At 46.2% G+C, this 22,856-nt stretch overlaps 3 protein-coding genes across 3 annotated transcripts in view; 1 reads left to right on the forward strand and 2 right to left on the reverse strand.

The window, feature by feature from the left end:
* Positions 1 to 2,270, reverse strand: part of LIN52 (lin-52 DREAM MuvB core complex component) — a 41,495-nt gene extending 39,225 nt beyond the window's left edge. The window contains exons 1-5 of the mRNA XM_084263457.1: positions 2,220 to 2,270; positions 2,046 to 2,120; positions 1,710 to 1,747; positions 1,213 to 1,279; positions 198 to 281 (exon numbers count right to left, since the gene is read on the reverse strand). Of these exons, the coding sequence (XP_084119583.1) occupies positions 198 to 281; positions 1,213 to 1,279; positions 1,710 to 1,747; positions 2,046 to 2,120; positions 2,220 to 2,238 (283 nt within the window). The 5' untranslated portion in view covers positions 2,239 to 2,270. The remainder of the gene's footprint in view (positions 1 to 197; positions 282 to 1,212; positions 1,280 to 1,709; positions 1,748 to 2,045; positions 2,121 to 2,219) is intronic.
* Positions 2,271 to 2,683: 413 nt separating this feature from the next.
* On the forward strand, positions 2,684 to 14,357 carry ALDH6A1 (aldehyde dehydrogenase 6 family member A1; the record flags this gene model as incomplete). The annotated part of the gene is made up of 12 exons (XM_084264056.1): positions 2,684 to 2,752; positions 3,004 to 3,075; positions 5,848 to 5,922; positions 6,663 to 6,824; positions 7,147 to 7,225; positions 7,768 to 8,070; positions 8,750 to 8,871; positions 9,120 to 9,309; positions 9,981 to 10,162; positions 11,810 to 11,989; positions 12,189 to 12,287; positions 12,796 to 14,357. The coding sequence occupies 12 exons, from the start codon at positions 2,684 to 2,686 to the stop codon at positions 12,898 to 12,900; spliced, it is 1,638 nt and encodes a 545-aa protein (XP_084120182.1). The 3' UTR covers positions 12,901 to 14,357.
* Positions 14,358 to 14,705: 348 nt separating this feature from the next.
* Positions 14,706 to 22,856, reverse strand: BBOF1 (basal body orientation factor 1). Its single transcript, XM_084264204.1, has 8 exons — positions 22,540 to 22,856; positions 20,822 to 20,902; positions 20,378 to 20,445; positions 19,823 to 19,967; positions 18,937 to 19,427; positions 17,379 to 17,483; positions 16,347 to 16,412; positions 14,706 to 15,012 (listed from the first exon to the last, which is right to left on the reverse strand). The coding sequence occupies exons 1-8, from the start codon at positions 22,753 to 22,755 to the stop codon at positions 14,895 to 14,897; spliced, it is 1,290 nt and encodes a 429-aa protein (XP_084120330.1). The 5' UTR covers positions 22,756 to 22,856; the 3' UTR covers positions 14,706 to 14,894.

The following is a 22,856-nucleotide window of genomic DNA, read 5'->3' on the forward strand; positions in this document are numbered from 1 at the left end:
CTTTCTGCTAGGACGCCTGCCCCAGGGCAGGCAGGCTCTCAGTACGCTCCCTCCCTCAGTGTGTTTTTGAAAGGTGACTAAGTGGGACTGCCAGACACTTGCCAACCCCCCTTCCCAGCTACAAACGTGCCACGAGCACCGGCTGTAGCGGGAAGACAGGCGATGGCAGCCGGCGGTGTGGGACGCGCAGCACTTACATTCATCCAGCCCCAGCTGGTAAGCCAGATTCTGCAGGCCTCGAACTTTTTCCATCAGGTTGGCTGTGGTGAGGCTCCCCAGCTCTGGAGAAGAGAGAAAAGTGTCAGTTTTAACATTGCCTGCAGCCCTCTTGATGACAGTTCACCTGCTTATTGCTTCAGGGAGCGCTTCTCAGTCTTACCTCTGATGAGGTCCATTCCCAGTGAACTGGCTACTTTGTAAGTTTAAGCTGATGCCACCCCTGATTTTAAGGCACTGAGAAAAAAAAGCAGCTTTCCCTACTGAAAAACAGCCATGCATAGGGTTCATCCAGTAATCTGCCACCACTGTCATGAGCAACTCATCCTGTATTTTGGAAGTCCACGTTGCTACATGTGAAGAAACTAGAAGACTGCAAAAGAATGGACTTTATGTGCATCAAGCACATTTCTTGCAGCAAGTCAAAGTGAATTTGCCCCACTTTGACCTTGGAACAGTTTATCTGGAATCCACAGGACGGGCAGAGCATGCTCAAGGAGGTTTACAGCTGTAGCAGGCAGCAAATCTACATGCTTCCCTAACTTGCTCATACAGCCTTACTGTTCAATTAGAGATCTGGGATGTAAGAGTGAAGGCATATGCACAGAGCATATCTGAACATGCCAATCGACAAGTTCAATCAGCTGGATACTCTTGGAGACGGATGGATTCATGAACAATGTGTATCATTAACAAGGTAAGGCTCTGGAGCTGTAGATTCTGCAAATTGAGGGGGCTAGAGACCCAAGACCGTAGGGTTTACTGATGGACTGATGAGTCCTGCCTTCAGAAATTTAGCCAATCAACAGTATAATAATAATAATAATTAAAAAAAGGAGGACCAAAAAGTCTGCAATAAGTATTGAACACCATAAAAGGACCACTTCCCCACTGCTTCACCTCCAGAACATTTAAAGAAGCGTTTTAAGCCTTCTAAGTACTGAATTCTCATCTGCTTTGGCAGCCCTGCTTCCTACCTGCAATGCCCATACTCACCTTTTAACATATCAATATCATCGTTCTCCAATTCAGCCATCCACTTGGGAGGAGAACTTGTAATAGGCTGTTTTGAAAGAAATAAAAAGTTCACACTCCAACAAGCACATTTTCAGCGTCATATAGAACAGTCTGACCCAGCTTTGAAAGCAAATTCTGCTGATGGCAAGAATAAGAAGGTTCCAGGTGCTCTATAGAGATATTTTTTTTATGTTTAACATTGTTTTTTCTAGCTTTTCTTGGCCTTTTTTCTGAGTTAAAGGTGAAGAGCACGACTCCCCAAAACTTAACACCTTTCCTTTCTTCCAAGTAAGTTGCATTAGGGATAGAAACAAGAAGAGATTGAGAAGAGAAGGGCTGTGCTAGTCCATAAGGAAGTCACAACCGAGACAGGTTGTAGGTATGTATGTTACAGGCTGTACAAAGCCCGTGAGAGCCTGCCCCCCGCCCCCCACGGGAAGGGGGAACAGGCCAGAGGCCAAGCAGGGCTCACTCACGCTTTTGAAGGAGGCGGCGAACTCGGCAACCCCGGGCACTGAGGAGAGAAGAGGGAGCGCAGAGCGGGGGTGAGGTTCTGTGTGCGGCACCCACCTGACCCCATCCCACCGCTGGGGAAGGGGAAGGGAGGGGGAAGGGGAAAGGGGAGAGGGAAGGGGGGAGGGAAGGGGGGAGGGAAGGGGAAGGGGGAAGGGGAAGGGGGAAGGGGAAGGGGAAGGGGAGAGGGAAGGTGAGAAGAGGGGGAAGGGGAGGGGAGGGGGAGAGAAGGGGGAGGGGAAGGGAAGCCCCCCGCTCCCACCCCGCTGACAGAGGGCCGCGGGCCCGCCCAGACTTACGCTGCTCGGGCCACAGGTCCGGGGAGGCGCGGTCCAGCTTCTCGAAGCTCAGCAGCGAGGCCTCCAGGTCGGCGCCTGCAACAGAGCGGGGGTCAGGCGGGGGGACGGGGGTGGTGTGTGAAGCGGCCGCGGCGGGACGCAGCGCGGTGCCACCCCCGACCCCCCGCGCCTTACCGTCCGCGGGAGCCGCCATCTTGCCCGCCTCACGTGACACGTCGCCGGCACGTGACCCCCCCCTCGCGGCCCAGCCCGAGGTTGGGGGGAGGTGGGAGGGGGGGGGAAGGAAAGACAAACCAGCCCCGGACCCCCACACGTGTGGGTCCCGCCCGCCACCTCCAGGAGGCGTCGCCACGGAGCGGCGCTCGGCCAATCCCCGGCTCGCACGGCCGGTGGGCGGCTTCGCTGGCGCGGCCAATCCGCGGCCCGGCTCGGGGGGCGGGGTGCGGGTAGGCGGGTACGACGGCCTTGCCGACGGCGATTGGCTGCGGGCCGCGCGGGCCCCGCCGGAGGAGGAGGCGGAGCAGGCGAGGCCGGTGCGCTGCGGACCAATGAGTGCCGGGGGGGGCGGTACCTCGAGCGGGGCGGGGGCGGGGCGAGGGGCGCCGTCGGGGGCCGCGGTGCAGCGACCCTCGACCGGGATGGCGGCGGCGGCAGCGGCGGTGGTGGCGCGCGGCGCCTGGGGCGGGCGGCGGCGCGTGGCGCTGAGGGTGAGGCGGCGCGCGCCGGGCTCGCGGCGGCTCCCGCGGCTCGGGAGGGTGGGGGGGGTGAGCGGCGGAGGGGGGGTGGGTCGCGGCCCACCTGGCAGCAGGGCCCCCGCGGGTAGTAGCCGATGGCGTCCCGGCAGGAGGTGGGGGGATTGGGGGTGGAGCTTGGGACCAGCCGGACCCCCGCGGGGGGGGTCGGCGGGGTCTGTCAGCAGCCCAGCGGAACTGGGCCGATCTGTTGTTCTCCCGCCCAGCTGCCGCGGGGAGCCGGTGCCCCCTGGATCGCCTCAGCCGCCGCCTCCTTCTCCTCCTCCTCCTCCTCGGTGGTGAGTGCCCGTCCCGTGAGCGGGGCCGGCGGGCGGGGGAGGCCCCGCCCGGGCTGAGGAGACACCGCGGGCGGGGGGGGGGCGGGGGGGTTGGGGGGGGAATAGAGCGGGAAAGCTCCGGGAGTCGCCTCTGCCCTCCGCAGCCGCCAGCGACTTCTCCCGGTTCTTCCCTCGTCTGGTGTTCGTGCCGGCCGCGCCCCGTGGCTCCGTGGCCCCGCGTCGGTATTTCTGGAGCATAAAGTGGGGGGGCTGCCCGTGCACGGGGCGCGGAGGGACCCTGAGCTCGGCAGGAGGGAAGGGAAAGGGGAAGGGAAAGGGGAAGGGAAAGGGGAAGGGAAAGGGGAAGGGAAAGGGGAAGGGAAAGGGGAAGGGAAAGGGGAAGGGAAGGGAAGGCGAGGGAAGAGAAGGGAAGGCAAGGGATGGGAAGGGAAGGCGAGGGAAGGGAAGGGAAGGCGAGGGATGGGAAGGGAAGGCGAGGGAAGAGAAGGGAAGGCGAGGGATGGGAAGGGAAGGCGAGGGATGGGAAGGGAAGGCGAGGGATGGGAAGGGAAGGCGAGGGATGGGAAGGGAAGGCGAGGGAAGGGAAGGGAAGGCGAGGGATGGGAAGGGAAAGGAAGGGAAGGGAAAGGAAGGGAAGGGAAGGCGAGGGAAGGGAAGGGGAGGGAAGGGAAAGGAAGGGAAGGCGAGGGAAGGGAAAGGAAGGCAAGGCAAGGCAAGGGAAGCAAGCTCCATGTCAGGTTTGTTCGGGCAGTGGCGTAGCCGCTCAGGGGGCCACCGACCCCGCGGTGCTGCTGGTGCCCGGCCCCGCCTGGCTCAGCAGGTACACCCTCGGGTGGGGTGTTTCCTCCCCTGTGCCTGAGGGTAGCGCACATTGTGCTAAACACGCACCAGCCTTTCCTTTTGCTTGTGTGTTTCCTGGGGTGGCAGCTCTTCGATTCCATCAGCAAAAGCGAGTCTGCAGTATATGAGTAGTTATAACGTGTGGAAAGAAAAGAGATTGTTTCAAGCTGTCTGGGCTGGCCTCCTGTCATCTATTTCTGGCAGAGAGAGGATCTGATTTCCCTTGGGCAGGGTGAAACGACTTTAACTGTTACAGTGCCTTTTTTCTTCTCTCCAAGCTCTGAACAGCTCAAACTTGATTCTCCAGATACTCTGCTGTACTGCAGCCTTTGCTCCCACAGCAGGCTCTTTCTCTACAAAAGAAAATTCATGGGAAAAATGTGGTTAATCTTTATTCAGCATTTCCTGTCTTGCTTAAAACACCTTTTTTCTAAAAAAAATTTGCATGTGCAATTTTCTAGATATCACTGTTAGGCAATTTGAAAAAAAAAAAAACCATAAACTCCCATTGCACTGAAGTCCACGTGGATCATAAAGCCCTGGAGCTTGTAGGTCCCCTGCCGATAGATAGGTGGCACTTGGGCTAACAGAGTGACTGATAGCAATAGGGGGTTGTCATTCTTTAGGCCTTTTCTGACAGTTGGGAAACTCAGTCAAGGGACAGATTTCCTGCGCTTCCTTCGAGGTTCTAGAGGGGAGTTATTGCATTTTTGTAGGCACAGACTTCTGCCTCTCTTTCCCAAGTGTAATTCCAGCTACAGGATCATCTGCAACTTTTTTTTTTAATCCACTTCTGGTATTACCTCCCAAATCAACAGGTCCTGCTTATCCAGGAGCAGTCCCACTTCTCATGCTAGCTTTCACAGCTCCAAGCTTTCTCAGCTGGTCCCGACTCTCACTGTTGTTCATTCTTTTCACTCATCCACTTCTCACTTTCATTCCTTGTCCAGCCAACACCATTAATATTCCTGATTCCTCCTCTGATCTCTTACCCTTCATTACACCTTGGATAGCTCATTGCCATCTGATAATTCCACATCCTAATTTCTTCACAGAGTTCCCCGATACGTTTGGATTTATATCCCAGTTCTGTTTATCTGTCCTGTTTCAGTTCTTTACACAGCAGATCTGTTTCCCCTTCCTCTTACCTCTTCTCCCCAAGGCACTGTTTTGTGGCATGATTACCTGATTGTCACATTCTCCTACTTTTTCCTTTGCATCCCAATATCAGCTCCCAGTTTCTAGTTTCTTAATTTATACAGTCCCAATCTGTTTTCCTGTATGATGCAGTTTTCTTGCCTACCTAGTGCTAACTATAGGTTCCACCTCTGTTTTTCCTTCTGCCCTACCTGAACTCTTTATTCCAAAGTTTCCTTTTCTTTCCCCTGTGTCCAAGTTTTGTTTTCTGTGCTGGCTGCCAAGACAGTCAATGGGAACTCAGCAGATGCAGGTTCCTTGCCAATTTTATGCCTGTAGCTATGAGCTGGAGCAATGAACTTACTTAGTGTCATGGTGGGAAGGAAATACATAGTACAGTGTGTGCTGGGTGCATGGAATTCTCACAAAGTGAATTATTAACTGTTTGTTTATAACATGTGTGAATTGTGGGGCTCTGAGTTTTCTAACTTTGTAAATAATGAGTGATTTAAGTAGAGTGAAATAGTTCTGAATGTAAGCACAGGAAGGTATTTTTTTTGTAACTGCTTTTAGAAAGAATTTTTACCGTTTTGAGGTAAACTGAAGGGAAAATGGGGCAGTGAGCATGAAAAATTTAAGCCTAAGCAGATAGATGGGTCTTGCTGTAAATACTAGGTCTAAACTCTGTCGTGGGCACTGTAAGAGTAAATAATGAAGGCTTGCATATAAGACATGCTGCTATTTAAGCACCTTGGGGCAAGGATCCCTCACTGCTCAGTGTGTTGTCCTCCACAGCCAACAACCAAACTCTTCATTGATGGGAAGTTTGTCGAGTCCAAAACTACTGAGTGGATTGACATCCACAACCCGGTGAGTGAAAGGGGCTCAGTTTGTACATTACCCTACAGAACAGGGCTCTGTGCCTCTGTTCAAGCACTTAGCAGGAGGGGAAAGTACATGTGTGTCTTGAGAAAGGTTTAGACTCGGAGCTTAGGATGGATTTAGCACTGTGTAATTGCTTCTCAATTTCCTTTTCACATCAAATGTCAGTCTTAGGAAAGTGATGATCTCCTTTATCTCCCCTGTGTAGTAAAACCCTGATATCCAGAAAGGAAGCTTAAACTCTGCTTACATATTTTTTGGTCATAGAAAGGCTCTGTGATCAGAATGGCAAATTTTTGAAAGCTTTCTCTCACCCTTGCTGTGAAATGAAGCAGGTGTGATTTAATGCCAGCTGAATGTGAAACCCTGTTAGATTCTGATTTCAGTCTGAGACCAAAGTAAAAAATCCTGATGGCTTCAGCTCCTTTTAGAGCTTTTCTGTCAGTGAGCCACAACATTCACAGGGCAACTGGGAAATCAGCACTGCCTTTGCAGGGTGCTGGGTGCCTAATTTCAGATGTGTAGAGTGCAGGTTTTTGGAACTATTCCAGCTCCAGCCCAGGCCCTTTGTGTACACCAAGGAAAGTGTCTCTTACGTACTCTCCCCTCAGAAGTTCAGCTCCTTGTAGAACAAGGGTGTTAGGTGCATGGTGTGAAAGGGTGATTGAATGGTTGGCAGGGACAGGTGGAAGAAGTTGAGTTTTGATGCAGTTTGTTTTATCTTTCAGGCCACAAATGAAGTGGTTGGCCGTGTACCAAAAGCCACAGCCAGTGAGATGGAGGCAGCTGTGGCTTCCTGCAAAAAGGCTTTTTGGAACTGGTCAGAAACATCTGTTTTGAGTCGCCAGCAAATCTTCCTCCGTTATCAACAACTCATCAAAGACAATCTGGTGAGACAATGTGGCTGGGTGTTCAGCCTGTTGCTGAATGCCTTGTGGTTGATTTTAGGACTTAAATTGAGAGGCTCTGGGTTTACAAAGTTCGTGGTGAGGTGTTGCTGCTGTGATTGAGGAGCCAACTGAGACACTGTCCTTGAGAGGTGTAGCAATGCACTCTCCATCAAACAGGGACAGGGAGGCAGTGCTGCTTATGTCGTGCTGCTCAGTCTGTTCATTGTGATGTTCAGCTCTGGTGAAGCTGTCTTATCTTGCACCTTATTCCATGGGCAGGCACTTTTCTAATGTTCATAAACTTTGTGTTTTCCATTTTCAGAAGGAAATTTCAAAACTCATCACCTATGAGCAAGGGAAGACCCTGGCTGATGCTGAGGGAGATGTGTTCCGAGGCCTCCGTAAGCTGCTGGCTCCTCCTGTTAAAAAAAGGGCTTTGAGAACTCATAGGAAGGGAAGTGGTTTCCTGAGCAACCGATTGCTCTGAGAGTCTGTACATGTAGCTCCCTTCATAGCCTCCTACTGATAGAAAAGGGGCAGTTGTAAGTCCAGCCTGAAAAGTTCCCTTAGTTTCCTTAAATCACTTCCAAGTTGTTAGATCCTTCCTTTTCCTAGGAGTGACTACAAATTGCTGTAAAGGGATACGAACTTGTCTGTGCTCAGATGTCTGTGGTTGAGTTCTGAGATACCACAGTACTGTAGCTGTGCTTCTTTCACTAGGGCTGTCGTGCTCCTCCCACAAGGACATATAATGCACTTGACAGAATCTATTTACAATGAACTCACAGTGCTTGGCAGAGCAAAGGGATTCTCTGGAGCACGGTATTAGGTCGTGGGAAAAGAGGCTGGAAGAAAGATGTGGGTCCAAGGCAGTGGTGAGAAGGGAGTTTGGGGGCTGTTTGTTGAGAGATCACCCAGTGGCATGTTGCCCTTTCTGCTGCAGAGGTGGTTGAACACGCTTGCAGTGTGACATCCCTCATACTGGGAGAGACCATGCCCTCCATCACTAAAGACATGGACACTTACACCTACCGGCTGCCCCTGGGCGTCTGCGCTGGGATCGCACCGTTCAACTTCCCGGCCATGATTCCTCTCTGGATGTTCCCCATGGCTATGGTGTGTGGAAACACATTCCTGATGAAACCATCCGAGCGTGTACCAGGAGCACTCATGTTCCTTGCCAAGCTGTTTCAGGATGCTGGTGCCCCTGATGGGACCCTGAATATCATCCATGGACAACATGAAGGTAATAATAGCCCCCCTGACCTTGGGAGATGGCTGGAGTGTGGTATATGTTCAATGGAGAGTCTGATACCATCTGTTTGGGCAGATGCTTCAGCCCTCTCAATGGAAATGTAGGGAGGTGATTGGGAGATTCTCTGCCATCTTGCACCAGATCTTTCAGGAGATACGATGGCAAAATTTTCAGGGGTCAGAGTTCCCAAGGTATGCAAGTTCTCCAATTCTATCTACAAACCTAAGCTCCAGTCGGAATAAGTAGATAAATCATCTTGGTTTTCCAAGGAAGCCTAAACAAGAATTAAATGCCTTACTGAATATGCAGTGGATGCCAATATTCTAGCTCCTAATGTGGTATTTTTGACAGCACACAAGTAGCTTCAGAGCAGAAGGATACAAATAGAGAATGGCAGCTTCATTTCAGCATTGCTCAGGCACCTTGGGACATGCCCAAAGCCTGAAGAGATGGCAGAGAGCCAGGTGTACAAGGACAAGGGCAGGTATGGACATGCTGAGAAATGAGTGCAGAGATGCATGGACAGGCAGTGGTGTAGGAAACAGAACTCAGGTGTAGGAAACAGAGGCAAGAATTTCAGTCAGAGGAAAGACACATAGCACTGTGGGGATGGGATCAGAGGGGAGCATTTGTGCACCACAGTACATAATGTCTTGTTTCCTGTTTGAAGCTGTGAATTTCATTTGTGACCATCCGGATATCAGAGCCATCAGCTTTGTGGGATCTAACCAGGCTGGCGAGTACATCTATGAGAGAGGATCCCGGAACGGCAAGAGAGTCCAGGCCAACATGGTAATGCCTCTGAACAGAGCATGCTTCAGCACAGATCCTGCCTCTGGCTCCCCTGCACGTTAAGAAGGACCATGCCACTCAGCAGCAGGAGCTGGCTTTGCTACTGATAGTTAAGTGATGAGGCTGCCCTTGCCAGCCGGTTGGTAGCAGAGTCAGAGCTACTATATGAAGATACTGCCAGAGAACCAGAGGAGGAGTGGGCTGGGGTGGCTATTAATGGGAGCACTGTGTTATGTGTTGTATTTCAGGGAGCCAAGAACCATGGTGTGGTGATGCCTGATGCCAATAAAGAGAACACCTTGAACCAGCTGGTTGGAGCTGCTTTTGGAGCAGCTGGCCAACGCTGCATGGCCCTGTCTACAGCAATTCTAGTGGGAGAAGCTCAGAAATGGCTGCCAGAGCTTGTGGACAGAGCCAAAAATCTACGTGTAAATGCAGGTACAGACTGTGGCAATTTCTTACAACATACTGGTAGCAAAGCTCTTTGGGTCGATATATATGCTTATTATGGTGTGTCCCTTGGAGCTATTTGCACCAGAGGTTTGATGTGTAGGGGAAGGCACTAGTAGATTGTCTGGATTGGGAAACATAGCCCCAGACTTGGAGTTAGGAACGTGTTTAACTGTGATGCAAGGCTTACAGGGTTGGTCTTGTTTTAACTGGAGCTTTGCAGTTATGTCCCACGTTTAACTCAAGCCTCTCATTTCTGTAGCACCCTTATTTAGAGATACTTCCAATTTGTAGTAAGCCTGCAGTAAAAAGGAAAACTGGAAAAAAATACTTTGGGAAAAACTAGGGTGTTATTAATTCTAGGATAATTAATTTTTTTTTAGTGTTTTATAAAGTCCTGCAAAGAGGAAAAGTTTCCTTTCTGAGAAGAAGCTGTTGCTGAATTCTGGTTTCCCAGTGATCTACCATTATGCTTATGCTTATGTTGATTGTGGGAGTTGTGGGTTATTACTCCTCTTCATTAATGTCTCAAATCTTTGTTCCTGATGTCCAGAAACATCTGGATTTTCAGATTTATCCTCCCAGTGTAGTTATCTCCCTGATGCCTGTGAAGGGGAAGCTGTCAGGCTTATAAACTTGATGTCTCTGCCTCTTCACAGGAGACCAGCCTGGAGCAGATCTTGGGCCTCTAATCAGTCCTCAAGCTAAAGAACGGGTTTGCCATCTGATTGAGAAAGGAGTAAAAGAAGGAGCCAACCTTCTTCTGGATGGACGTAACATCAAAGTGAAGGGCTATGAAAATGGCAATTTTGTTGGACCAACCATCCTTGCCAATGTCAAGGTAAGATCACCAAAACCAGGCTCAGTTGAAAAATGGGTTATCCAAATACATCAGGTAATCAATAATCACCAGGCAGAAGGCCCATAAATGGCTCAGCTTTCCCTGGCACAACTCCAGTAAAGTGAAGGTGATGAAAGAATTTGCAGGAGTGGAAAAAATACCTCTGCAAGTAAGGATCTTAACTTGGAGGGCATATGCAGGCAATTCAAGGAAGAAATGGGCAGTTCATACTGTGTTAAACTCATGTCCATCGAGCACAGTCTGCTAATGGCCAGCAGCAGATGCTTAAGGAAGAGTGTGATGAACAGCCACACTTGCAGGTTTCCTTCCTCCGTTACACATTCCTGCAGTTTGCATTTTAAAGATGTACAGAGAAGAAAAAGTTGCATATTTGTGGAAATCTCTTTGTCTTTGAATATATTCCCAAGTTTGTTGAGCCAGCCTCTCAATATATCACATCGTGTGTGACAGGCAGACATTGCTGTGGGGGAATATTCTTTGCCAGACACCCACCCACGTGACTTTTCCTACCTAAATTCATTCTTTTATGTTTATGCAATAAGCTGATACAATTTCTTAATATTTAAGTATTCAGTTCACCGAGGGCCTTTTAGTGAGAGATTCCACCATAGCAAACCAACCTTGATGATTCTGCTACTCCTGCTTTGTATTCCTAAGATGTTACAGATTTCGTGCTACTATTTAACTCAAGTTTTTAATTTGTCTCAGAATTCTTTTTCCTACCTTATTTTCATTAAAACATCTTAAAATACTTCAGTTTCATGTGATATGCCATAAATCATAGAATCATAGAATGGTCTGGGTTGGAAGGGACCCCAAGGATCACAGAGCTCCAACCCCCCTGCCACAGGCAGGGACACCAACCTCCAGGCCTGGAGCTACACAAGGTTGCCCAGGGCCCCATCCAACCTGGCCCTGAACAGCTCCAGGGATGGGGCATCCATCCCCTCTCTGGGCAGCCTGTTCCAGCCCCTCACCACTGTCTCTGTAAAAAAATTCCCCCTAATATCTAATCTAAACCTTCCCTCCTTTAGTTTTAATCCATTCCCCCTTGTCCTGCCATTGTCTACCCTTTTAAAAAGTTGATTCCCCTCCTGTTTGTATGTTCCCTTCAGGGACTGGAAGGCTGCAATGAGGTCCTCCCACAGCCTTCTCTTCTCCAGGCTGAACCAGCCCAGCTCCCCCAGCCTCTCTTCGTAGGGGAGCTGCTCCAGCCCTCTGATCATCATCATGTTGCTAGTTATCACACACAAATCTTGAGCACCAAGTTGTAGAGGATAGTGGGTTCTAGTAATTTTGTCAACAAGAACTGAAGTAAACTATCCTGGATTAGTCCTGGTCTTAATCAGCCTTAGTCAGAGTAGACCTGCAAGCGAGGTTACGCAGGCAGTAAAAGCAGGAAGCGCTCTGGAGATGACAAGTGGTACCCTCCTCAGCAGACTAGATAGATGGCAGGGCACAGGGAATGTGAAAAGGGAGGGAGGGCTGCAGGATGGCCTGTGGCAGTGCAGTGTGGTGGGTGATCCTAGGAATATCCTGAGCATTAAGCAGCATGGGTGTTTATTGTATCCCGTTTGTTATATCCCCCCCCCCCCAAGCTGTTTTTTCTGTTGTTTGTCTTGGCAGCCAAACATGACTTGCTACAAGGAGGAAATCTTTGGGCCTGTCTTAGTGGTTCTAGAAGCAGACACTTTGGATGATGCCATTGAGATGGTGAACAACAACCCCTATGGAAATGGAACTGCAATCTTCACCACCAATGGGGCCACCGCTCGGAAATATTCTCACTTAGTAGACGTGGGCCAGGTATGTTCGAGCTAGAATGGTTGTTACTGGTACTCACTGTTTACAGTGGCTAGCCACCCAGCTGTAGTGACTAATCACTGACTGCTCAGTCAGGAGTAGCCAGCCTTGGATTGAAGGCAATAAAATGTGGTAGCTTTTGGAGAGGGCTCTGCAATCTGCTACTTCTTGCGATTAATATGGCAGCTTTCCTTTGGTTTAGGTGGGTGTCAACGTTCCCATCCCAGTACCTCTGCCCATGTTCTCTTTCACTGGTTCTCGTGCTTCTTTCAGAGGAGACACCAATTTCTATGGCAAGCAGGTAACTGACTCAAGAGTACTCTGCTGGGCTGGATTGGGATAAATCACGGCAGAAATGGCAATGGGGATGTGCCCATCAGACCTCACTAGTCAGGAGTCTCAACTAGGACACTGAAGTCCAGCCAGTGATCACAGCCCCCTTAATGCTTGTTACAATGGCCAATTCCTTTTGGGTTTTATTTATTTTCCTCTTTAATATAAAAAGGCAAAGAACCTGCTTTGGCAGGGGGCGTTGACCTGATGATCTCTTGAGGTCCCTTCCAACTCCTACAGTTCTGTGATTCTGTGATTTTTTTGGGACACTTGAGAAGGGAGGAAGAACTAAGCAGCAAGCTTGCTCTCAGAACTAGCATCTTTGGGGAACTGGCAAAAAGAAGCATCTGACATGAATTGTTCCCACAGAGGAAAACTCAGCCCTCTGCAGATAAACCAAACTGCTTGACACACACTTGGTGCAGACCTGAAGAATTCGTAAGGCCAAACACCTGATCTGTTTGTCTTTCCTCCAGGGAGTGCAGTTCTACACGCAGCTGAAAACCATCATTTCTCAATGGAAAGAGGAAGATGCCACTGTTACCAAACCTGCTGTGGTTATGCCAACTATGGGAAACTAAATCTGCCTTTACAGATGCTATTCCTGGTGCCCTTCTCCTTCTATGCTGCACTTTCCTGACTATCACCATTTCCTTGGGAATGAATAGAAAGCTCCATTTCCTTAAGGGCCTCTGTTTCTGTGCAGATCAGGCAGGCTCATGTTACGTACAGGCTGGGGTTTCTGTTGCTGTCAGTGTTTTTTGGCTAGGTGAACTGAATTTGTTCCCACAGCCTCTCAGAGATGAAACCACCTTAGCTAATTGAAAGGGCAGATGGTGACATTGGCCTTAATTTGTGTTTCTTTCCAGACCTTCTGAACTTGAACATTACTCTGATTTCCACTTCAACATCTTTAGCCTTAGTGACTCACTCCTGGCTACATCTTGTAGCAGTTTTCTTTACCTCTTTATCTTACATCTTAAGATATTGAGTTCACCTTACTCAAAGATGAGTATGAGTGACATAACTGGGACACCTTGGATGGCTCATAGAAGCGACTTTGCATACAATGAAGACAGCAAGTTTGGGAGTTGACAATGTCAGACTTTCACCTCTTGAGCAGTTTCCAAAAACACCTAGGAAATACCTTTCTAAGGATTTTTCAGGAAGCACGTTCGATTGCTTGTCTAAGGATGAAAGAGATTTGTGTATGGTAGTGACCTTCACTGTGCCACTGACAGCTTGAAAACTTCTGATCCTTTTGTGCATGTGGCTTTGTATTCTGCAGCTTGTATTCCCTGACAGCTTGCTGTCAGTGCTCTTAGACCTGAAAGTTGCTTGGTGCCTTTTGACTGTGCTAACAGACACGTGCCTGCAGGTCCTGTAACATAACACAACTGTGGAAGCAGAATGGTAAGCACGTGTATGTGTCTTTGCAGCACAGCATCGTGTGGGTTCTGGGGTGGGGGGAGAGTCAGAAGGTTGGTAGGAAGAAAGAACAGAGTTTTTAAATCACAAAGGAACCAGGCTTGTTCTCTTGGTTCCTTTTGCTGACTAAGCTGTCTTTCTTGTGTTGACTGATTGATTGACTGACTGATTGACTCCCTGTCACATTTTCTTAAACACAGTCACGTTCTCTGGGGACTACAGGTGCTGTTACTACAGAAGGGTAGGACTTGGTATACCCTGTTTTTAAGAATCTGTGCGTTTGGAGCTGGAGGCCTTATATTTTTATGCCTGGTTTCTGGAAGATGATGCAGCCATGAGGGATCTGCAGGGAACTCATTCAAGCACCCATGGAAAATAATATTCTAATGATTGTAGCCATTACTTGTTCTAATCAAACAGCCCAAATGTGAATGAACACTTTGTGCCCTGCCTTCTTGTAAAGAGGGCTTGTGACTGACAGTTATGTATTAGTGCAATTGCTGTGGATTCACTGATGTTTGTATCTTGGGTGTTTTCCTCTGCTGTACCCTAGAGGGAAATTCTCACCTTGCAGTTTGATTATGGATTAAACACACGCTAATACATTTCTGCAGAGTGTGGCTGTTGCTTGCTAAGACATTCTGTAGGTGTGATGTTGAGTTTATCCACCTCTTTGGAGTGGCTGGTCTGTGACTCCCATAAGCCATGTACACATCTCCCTTTTACAGCGTTTCAAGGACCTCTGTACCCATTTCTTCATACAGCATCTCAGGAATGCCTTGTCTCTGTTTCCATATACACATCAAGTGATCACAGAAACTCTTAAGCTTCACATGAATGACCTTACTCCAAACTGAAACTGTATCTTCTTCAAATCATAGTAACACATACATAGTGTCCTAGCCAGTAGTCTAAATCCTAGTGCTTTGTACAGGGTCATACAAGCTTCTGGCTTGGGAAAGAGTAACATTTTTATTTTAAGGGGGAGGAGAAGAACTGTATTTCATATTGATTTCAAACACATAGTCAAAGCAGCAGACAGGGGATTCAGAATTCAAAGCTTTGCTTACAAGGTAACTTCCAGAATGAAAAGTGCAGATGAGTCAGTAATTGCTGTGGTGGATGTTCATGCAAGTGTACAGCTGCCTCATACTATCTGTGGCATTAACATCTCATCGTGGGGAAGGATTACTGCAGAAGATGATGAATCTGATAATTTGTCCTGCTGTGTAATGAATACTGGGTTGGGAGAAGTATTTTCTGTGCTGCAAGGTAAAATGGGTAAATCACTGTTAAGACATTGTCATTCATTCATGCACCCAGGGAAGGAATACTAATTAACAGCCTCTGATATTGTCTGCAGTCATTCACTTTCAAAATTCCTTAATTGCCTTCCTAATTAGTATTGATATTCTGACTTTCCTATTGCCCTATTAAAGCTCATTACATCTTTCCTTTAGAAAATCTAAAATCCAGCTTCTCCTGTAGCAGAAGCAGCCTTTCTTACCAAGCTTACCTGCTCCCTGAAGCATGGCAGGAGCATCCCTGCACTTTGTCCAAGCCCTGTTCCAGGCATTTGTATAATCTTTTCATTTGTGTGCAAACATCTTTTTTGCTTATCTACACTGCCAGCAGCAGTTTTTAAACTGAATGGTTTCAAATAATTGTACCAGAAATACAAATCTTGCATCTGCCTTTTCAGTTAATGAAATGCCTTTTCGGACCAAGCTGCAGCAGCTGACTGATCGTGGTGTAGCTGCCTCACCTCACAGCTCTTACTGCTTTCCACACACCAGTTTATTCTTTTTATTTCAACATTCACTATAAAAAAAAATAAGCTAAAGAATGTCTTCTATATTATACAAAGTATAATTGGTATCTCAAAAGTATAATAAGGTATCCACAATAAATTTCTTCAGATGCTATTAAAATACAATTTAATCGTCACCTCTTTTGTCTCCTATTAAAAATAATCTGCTGCCTAGAAGGCACTGCAGTCTAGATTCCCAAAGCTATTCAGTACTCTTAAATCCAAGAAATATGTTAAAATAGTTTAACCACCTTTGAGAATTAGACCCTGTGACTTCCACTTCTGTCTTTTCTTCTCATCTGTGCAAAAAAACTCTACAACTCACGTCTGCCTCCATGGCTGGAAGTGGTGGTTTGCCCCTCTCCAAATGAGGAATCTCCCATCTGCCTGTATAAATCCCTCCAGGGCTCCTGCTTATGAACTTTGGTCATTTGCAACATCAGTTTAACAGGTTATGCTTTTAATCAGAAATTGCCATGCTAGTTGAAAACGTGTCTCTTTGTAGGATCATGGCCTTCTGCAAGAGAATCCTCCAAAAGTAATAAAGCAGCTTATCAATAAGAATATGAATAGATGATGAGGATAGATGAACGTGACCAGAAATTTTGAAATAAATAAAAGACTGCTCTCTCTTGTCACACATGCCTTTATCTGTGTATAGACACACTAATATAGATCTTCAGAGAAACCAAAATGTTCTTGTGGGAGGACAGGGAGACAATTGCATCCATTTATATAGAACTAGGACTGAGGAGGTGTTAGGTAGTGTGCTATAATTTAGTATTTTACCCAATTTTGCTTTCTTCAGTATTGTCAGGAGCTGGAGCTGAAGTAGCCAAAACTCTGGTGTATTTCCTGTAAGGAAGACACAAGAGCAAAGCAATCCTCATCTAAGGGTCACTTTTGCTCAGTCAGGTTTCTAATCCCACACCAAATGTGTTTTCTGAAACAAAGAGGAAACAAGAAGTGCCAGAGGACATGAGCTATTGCAGTACATACTCCAAAACCACCATTGTGGATCAATCATGAGTTCAGTTCACCATGGAATTCTGTACTTTGTGGCAAAATCATTACAGTTAAAAGGGAATGAGGGGAAACAAAAAAAGGGTTTTTTTAAAAACTTGGTTTGATCATAAGTCAACTTAAAATGAGATGTTTGTATTCCATTCCTCAAGCTTTCATACACAGCTTTATGTTTGCCCTTGTATGTTGGCAAATACTGATAAAAGGAGTTAAGTCCATGTATAAATTTGAACCATAACAGGTGATGGATGAACCATTTAATTAGACATTTCTTACTTCCACTCTAATAATTCCTAAGAAAATTTGCTAAAATCCCATTAATGTACCTTTTGCTCACAAAATTTAATTTAAAAAAAAAAAGCAATAAACACTTTTAACACAGAGAAGCTGCTGTTCCACCCTAAGCATTAAGTCTCCCCAACACACATTAAAAATCATAGCATTTCAGATTTCTCTTTGGGCCTTCTTATGCCCCAGCTCACAGCTTATCATATATTTAATGCTGTTTCAACTTTGAATTTCCAGTGTAAGCCACATTTTAGGTATCTCTGAAGTCATGGTCCCATGTCCCTTATGCAGACAGCAATGAGCTATGGGGTAAGTACACTTCTAATAATCTGGTTGTGGATATTTGCAGATTGCTTTATGGCACTCATTAAAAGGAAATACATGTGGGGAGTGCTACTGTCACAATACACATTATTCACCTGTTCAGGAATCCCCTTGCCTGGAGTTACCAGCCCAGCTCCTGTAACAGGGAAAGCTCAGTGTTCACCTGCTGAAGAATCAGGGTATTACCTTGGGTTTGTGCCATTCATTTTGGCAAAAAGCAATCGCAGAACATGTTCTTTTTGTTCCCAAGTCAGCTCACTGATATCCACTTTCTCAAACTGGTTTTTCTCCCTGAAAAAAACCACAGAAAAGATCAATGTATTAGAAGAAGATTTCAAAGGCTTCTCTCTCATGGATTCTGTATGTGTAAAGCGGGTTTAAATTTTAGCTCTGCATTGCTCTTGTTCAGCTCTTCATAGTATGTAAATTTAAAAAAAACACAGTACTGTCTTCTTGATTTCTAAATCTTGGGCTAAGTAGAAGAAACCCCATGATTTCTGCTACCTGTGTAGAGGTTACAGGTACTGAGAGGGGGAGGATTAGTACTAGTATTAGTTTCCAGTACACTGCCCTTCCCTTGCTGCTCTTATTCATGCTTAAAAAGAATAATACCTATAACCAATTTTCATTCTCAGTTCCAGTCTCCCCCTTCTCTTGCTCCAAGGAGAAGCTTCCTTAGAACCCTGTAACTACTTCCAACTCTGATTCTTCGTGTGATGTTTCTGCTGTGTAATTTTTGAGGTAGGATAACCTGAATTGAACAAAGCCTGACCATGTGCCGCCGAGTTAGTCAACAGCCAGTGCATACTAAGCTAACATTTTATTTGGGAGCAGGATCATTTTGATCTCTCACCCACCAAGGGTGTATGCAAACTTCATCTATGGAGGACCTTAACTCTATGGCTTAAAATCTAAGTGATCTGGGCCTGCAGTTTGAAGGCCCAGATTTCTAGTGGGAGGTTGGAGACCTGCAATACAGGCTTCTGTGACACGTGTAGCTCTAATTTAAACTAAGGTGCATCCTAACACAAACTCTGAGATATTCCCACTTATAAATCTGAGATGTTGGGTTATTCACTATAAAATGTAACCCTGTCGCTCAGTACTCTATTGTGCATGACCATAGTCTTGATATGTCACTGTCCATTTCAAGTAATGGCTTGATTTTCAGTTATTATGAAGCTTGAGGAAAAACAGCCTTTGAAGGCACAATGCAAAGTGGGGGCTTCTGCCATATGGAGGAACAGTTGAAAAAAGACTGGATTTGCTATCTATGGGATGCTTCTGTTGAATGATTGACAACCTGGTAAAGAGCTGTTAGCATCTTCATTGTAATTTTTAGGCTCTAGTTTGTTAGCTCGCTGGAGTGAGTAAAAAGCAAAAGAGCAATGCCAGAAGACCCCCAAAAATTAGAGAAGCAACATCAGTTAACAAAAGGAAACTGCAAAATCACATCTATACTGGAAGTTCTGTATCAAATTCCACAGCACATGGCAAAATAAGCAGAGAACTCTTTTGAGCTTGTCTCAGTTTAAGCCATAGAAACAACAACTGAAAAGTGATAGTGTCGTTGAAATTAAGTGCCCATAAAGTCCTTACTGATTGATAGGATACTAATCTCACACAGTTATTCTCGCCACAGAAGCCTCCACAAGCATTCCAAATCTAGGTAATGCTATCAGGCAAAGGGGTTTTTTTTCAGGTGGGCTAGGAAAACAGACACTAGGGTTTGATATTTCAATACCAGTAGGGTTTCTCTGCTTCCTCTAGGTCTCTGTACACACTGTTTGTGCTGTTCACGTTGCTTTTGAATGTTTTGACTTGGGGAAACTCCTCCATCCCTGCACAAGCTGCCATCATTTTTCTGTAATAGGCACTTTGGGCTTTTTTCTTATAGTGCTTTCTACTGGATATGATCTCCTGCTTCACATGTTCCAGAGCCTCTAGAAAGAACCTTTCCACCTCTGTCCTCTCATTTAAGATGTTCTGGGCTAGTTTCTTCACTCGGTTCATCTCCCGGTCCTTCATTTCTAGCAGTAGCTGCAGCTTCTTCAGCTCCACCAAGCTTGCCTGGCTTGCTCTCAGTGCCTGGTGCTGTGTTTCCTGCTCAGATTCTCTGGTCACACGACGTAAGGCCATCTCCAGCTCTTCCACTTTATGCTGCAGATCTCCTATCTGTGCTTTCTGGCGATGGAGCTGCAGGTTCTTTTTATGAATTAAACCCTCACTGATTTCCTACAAGGTGAGAAAAAAATTATTTGGGCTTTTATTTCATTTGCACCAAATCTGGAGAGTGTTTTTCCCCCCCCTCCTTACACTGGCAATGTAGCAAACATGCTGGTACTTCCCTGCTGGATTGTGAATACTTCTCTGGCATAAGCTTTTTGTTTAAAAGAGAAGCCAGGTAAAGAGGACTTGGTATGATGTATACAATCCAGAAAGACCTATGCTTCATGGACTAGTATAGGATTCTCCTCTTTAATCAAGATAGAAGAACTCAGGCAACTCAGAATTTAGTAACTGTGGAGGCATCTGACTAGGGGGAGGTTAGTGTCAGTAAATTTACATCTGTATCCCGATGTACCCCTTCCTGTAGGAGAATGAAACAGAATTAAAAACATATTAGAAACCTTCTCCTGTAAGAGAAGAGTTTTGTCCTCTTCTAGCTGATGTTTGGTTTTCTGCAGTTCCATTGTCTCTTTCAGCTGCTGGGCAAATGCATCATGAAGACAAACACTCTCCTTAAACACTTCTCTCCCTGTGCTGTTCAGCTGCCTGGACAGAGGGAAACGAACCCCAAGAGCTTTAATCACAACCTTTCCTCTTGTTTGGGGTTGGGTTTTTTTTAATATTAAAATGAATATTTCAGAGCTAAGCTGTAAAATTCTTACAGGTCTGTACCAAGTTTTCATGGCTTTGCTTCTACTCCCACATCTGTTCTGGGGGAATGGAGAAAACAGCAGTACCATTGTGATAGTATTATTACCTCCAGTTCTCTCCTGGAACCAGCATAAGTCTTACAGTTTAAATGTAATCACTGACACTATCTTGACATTTGAAATATAAAACCAGCTTAGGTCATCACTGATTTTGCCCTTCAAAGTCCATGTAGAAACATGGGCAACTTGATACTTGGAACACAGAGCTAAAATGGTTTTGTGGAGAACAGGAAGAGTGTTTCTTACAAGACAGTCTCACGCTGGGCAGCCTCTGTCATCACTTTTTGCTTCTTCTCAGCATCTTCTCGTCTCTCCTGAAAGGGCAAAGAGCCTGTTAAATTTTTGCATGAGACCTGCAGCACCAAAGCTAAAATCTGATCCAGTGTACGTTCTAAAATCACACCCACAGATTTCAGCTCAGCCAACTTCTTGCTAGAGAAAGAATGAAGCCCTGAGAGCACTGCAATTCCTTATGGAGGTGAAGAATAGAGCCTCTCTGGGATCCTGGGATCCCATGTCTTTCCTTAGAAAGCTGTACTTAGCCTCCAACTGATTCAGTGTTGGAGTATTGACATGGCAAATAGTAAAGTGCTCAGCAAAGAACTGTGACCACTATATAAACCACAGTAGTCAATGTGAGAAATCACTTTGTTCTACAAAAAGTTTCTATAGCTGTCTGTCAGTCTTTACCTTTTCTTCAAGAAACCTCTTCTCCAATCTCACAACCACTTCCTGATGTTTCCTGTCTGAAATCTCCATTCTCTCTTTCAACTATGATTACACACACACAAAGAAAGAAAAAATCTTTAACAATGGTGCTTTATTTCAGCCAAAAAGTGTGAATATACACTTTAAGAAGGAATTTGGTAGTCTTTCCTGGCACTACCCACAGCCTTCATCAAGTTCTCACACAACCTATAAAATTCACTTAGCCTTTTGACTGGTTTTACTGCTTTGCTTCCCCCTCATAGTTCACCCCTGCCCCTCTTTCCACATCCCTGACAGTCATTCACACACACTGCGGTTTAAGCCCAGCCACAACGAAGCACCAAACAGCAGCTACCTCATCACAGCAGCTCCCCACCCACCCCCTCCCCCAGCAGTATGGGGAAGAGAATCAGAAGAGTGAAAGCAATAAAACTCAGGGGCTGAAAGTTTAAGACCTAAAGCAGAAGTCGTGTGCACAAGCAAAGCAGGACAAGGGATTCATTCCCCACTTCCCATGGACAGCAGGGCTCCTTCACGTGTAACAGGTACTTGGGAAGGCAGATGCCATCACTCTGAACATCCCATTCTTCTCCTTCCCCCAAGTTCATATCCTGAACAAAACATCATAGGGTATGGAATATCCCTTTGGTCAGCTGGGGCCAGCTGTCCCAGCTGTGTCCCCTCCCAACTCCTTGTGCACCCCCAGCCTACTCACTGGTGGGGTGGTGTGAGAGGTCTTGACTCTGTGCAAGCACTACTCAGCAGTAACAACAACATCCCTGTGCTGTCAATACTGTGTTCAGCATAAATCCAAATCACAGCCCTGTACCAGCTGCTGTGAAGAAGAATTACTCTACCCCAGCCAGAACCAGCTCAGCACGATTCAGTCATCAGCTCAGTCAAGGGCTGACACCTCAAGCACTCTCGGGAAAATGTCTAACTAACTTGTGTTTAACAGCTTCAACCCAGCTACCTATATTAATAATCCAGATGCTGTTAACCAGTCATTTGTCTCCATGGAAAGCATTTGGCATTGTTTCTAAGCCCCTTCTTGTGGGTGAAAAAAAAATCCAGTAGAGCTGTGCCAGCAAGGCACTGGAATTGCTCAAGGCACTTTTTTTTTCATGCCTTCAGTCAGCTGGAATACATTTTTATCCCAGGCTGAAATTTTTTACAGGCAATATTACTACTTAATACCTGTGTTATAGCTCCAAAATATCTCTGATTAGGTCATGTGCTGCATAAACACTTAGTAAAGACAGTCCCTAGTTTTATGTTCTAAAAGGCTTGTGTGGTTGAAAAGATGATACAATATTAGCTTTCACATCCTAACTGAGCTGACCAGGGAGAAATGACTCAGACATATAGTGCTTATAGGCAATTGCTAGCTCCTCCATACACACACGTGCACTGGATGCTCTAGTTCATTCTGGTACCTGTTTGTACCATTCCATGTTACTGTGCAACAAACCAAAACGACCCTAACCCAAACCACTGGGCCATTACAGAAGTGAGAGGTGGCTGCAGAACTTGTCTTTTATCAACCTAGTGCTTTTCCTCTCTCTCTGTAAACCATACAGAAAACAAGCCAGTAGCTCAGCTGTGTCTGTTCTCCTCCACTCCCAAGCTCTATGCTACCATCAGACAGAAAAGTTGCTTTTTAAATAAATATTGCAAACCCATATTTCTGACAAGCTTACCTCTTCCAGCTCTTTCTGCACAGCTGCTTTCTCCCTGTGGAACTCCTTTATTAATTTCAGTTGTAATTTAATTTGGCCAACTTCTTCAACTTTTTTCTGAGAACTCTCTTCCAGTTCTTTTATTTGTTGGGCATAATAGTGTGCCTGCAAATCAGAAATTCTCAGTAATAAGAAAGAAAAATGAAACCAATCATCAAATGTTATATCATAAAGCATGGAGCACACAGAACAGGATATCTGATATTCTACTGACCTTCAGCAATTTAAAAAACCCAAGGAATTTGTCATTATAAGAAAAGCTGCAAACTCAGCAGAAG

Source organism: Gallinula chloropus (assembly GCF_964237585.1).
Source record: "Gallinula chloropus genome assembly, chromosome: 4".
Classification (NCBI taxonomy): domain Eukaryota; kingdom Metazoa; phylum Chordata; class Aves; order Gruiformes; family Rallidae; genus Gallinula; species Gallinula chloropus.